Source organism: Cotesia glomerata, linkage group LG8, assembly GCF_020080835.1.
Source record: "Cotesia glomerata isolate CgM1 linkage group LG8, MPM_Cglom_v2.3, whole genome shotgun sequence".
Lineage (NCBI taxonomy): Eukaryota > Metazoa > Arthropoda > Insecta > Hymenoptera > Braconidae > Cotesia > Cotesia glomerata.
The window spans coordinates 5,948,229-5,949,628 of NC_058165.1; the positions used below are offsets into that span (position 1 = coordinate 5,948,229).

At 30.4% G+C, this 1,400-nt stretch overlaps 1 protein-coding gene across 1 annotated transcript; it reads right to left on the reverse strand.

The window, feature by feature from the left end:
- Positions 1-223: 223 nt before the first annotated feature.
- Positions 224-940, reverse strand: LOC123270857. The gene is made up of 2 exons (XM_044737002.1): positions 385-940; positions 224-301 (listed from the first exon to the last, which is right to left on the reverse strand). The coding sequence occupies exons 1-2, from the start codon at positions 820-822 to the stop codon at positions 224-226; spliced, it is 516 nt and encodes a 171-aa protein (XP_044592937.1). The 5' UTR covers positions 823-940.
- Positions 941-1,400: the final 460 nt, after the last annotated feature.

A 1,400-nucleotide genomic window follows, 5' to 3' on the forward strand; every position in this document is an offset into this window, starting at 1 on the left:
GGCCTGAAATTAGACCTGATCAGACCTGTTCATGCCTGCTCATGTCTGTTCATGTCTGAAGCGTCAAATACGCTCAGACCTGATCAGACCTGTCCATGCCTGCTCATGCCTGTCCATGCCTTTCTCAATCCTTTCTCTCATTCTTTCTTCTTACGGTAATTATCCATATATGGGCTGACAAGTACAGCGACCATTTTGGTAATTCAAAGAAAATCTATCTGTTTTACAGGTTTGGGGCCAGTTTCATGTTCATGAATTCACTTCTTCTTAAAGCACCAGAAATTCCTAATATTAAACAAACCTGCAACAGTAAGAATAAAATAAACAAATGTTAAGACTATACAGACTTTTTCATACTAAACATATCAATAAATATTTAATTACCTTTGTAGCAAGATATTTATTATCAGGGGCTTCATTTAGAAATTTTTCGATATTTTCTTTTGTAAAAACTTCAGATTTTTTAGCAACGTATTTACACATTTGTTTCTTCAAAAAAAACGTTACTTTTTTGTAATTACCAATATCAACATCATCAAATGCTTTGATAGTAGTTTTCAACATCGAATGAAAAGCCCATAAACTGGGAGGGGCATATTTTTGAGAAAGATTATCAAAGTAGACTACAATTACATCTTCAGCAAAAGAATTTGATTTAACATTTTCTTTACGCCATGCTTTAAAAGCATTATAAGTTGCCACATACATTCGTCTAGATTTTGTTGGCATTGATTGTAAAGCTATATTCTTCGCCTTTTCTTTTATCTCGTCAGGAACAAAATCATTATAATCATCGTCTAAATCACTGTAATCACTGTCCATATTTATTACGGAATAAGATTGTTGTTAAATTAAATAATGTTCAGAAAATATTTCACACCAGAATAATGTTTACGACTGAGCGAAATCGTTAATAAAAAACATTTGAGAATCATTAATAGAGGTTTAAGCATACTTCAGACTGAATCATAACCGACAAAAAGATGTAATTTTAATCATTAATTATTTATTATTTTGTATTTTTTCGGGGCTTTGAATGTTTTTAAATATATTTTTTCGTTTTTTTTTTTTGCGGTGAAAGTTAAATTTTAAGAACAGAAATGTATGAATTGATCGTAAATATGAGCCCGTAGCCTAAAAAATTCCTCTCTACTCGTTTCATAATTGTTTATTTAAGTCAACAGTTGAGCGAGTCCTAAATACGAATTTAGGACACGCAGTGCTATAAAAATATTATTGATTTGTAAAATATATTTTTGAACACAAATTCAGTTTACAGTTATTAAATCTTTACCCCTTCAAAATTTTTCATAATCACAAATAATCTATAAGAAATATTGCAAATATCTATGGAATAAAAAAATTAGTAAAACGGTTCACCTTAAAGGCCATCCCTGCAA

Bases quoted from the DNA above. Each gene is read 5' to 3' on its own strand.
- LOC123270857 (XM_044737002.1), bottom strand. From the start codon at position 822: ATGGACAGTGATTACAGTGATTTAGACGATGATTATAATGATTTTGTT. The intron at 302-384 runs GTAATTAAATAT...TTACTGTTGCAG, and splicing joins ATAAATATCTTGCTACAAAG to GTTTGTTTAATATTAGGAAT.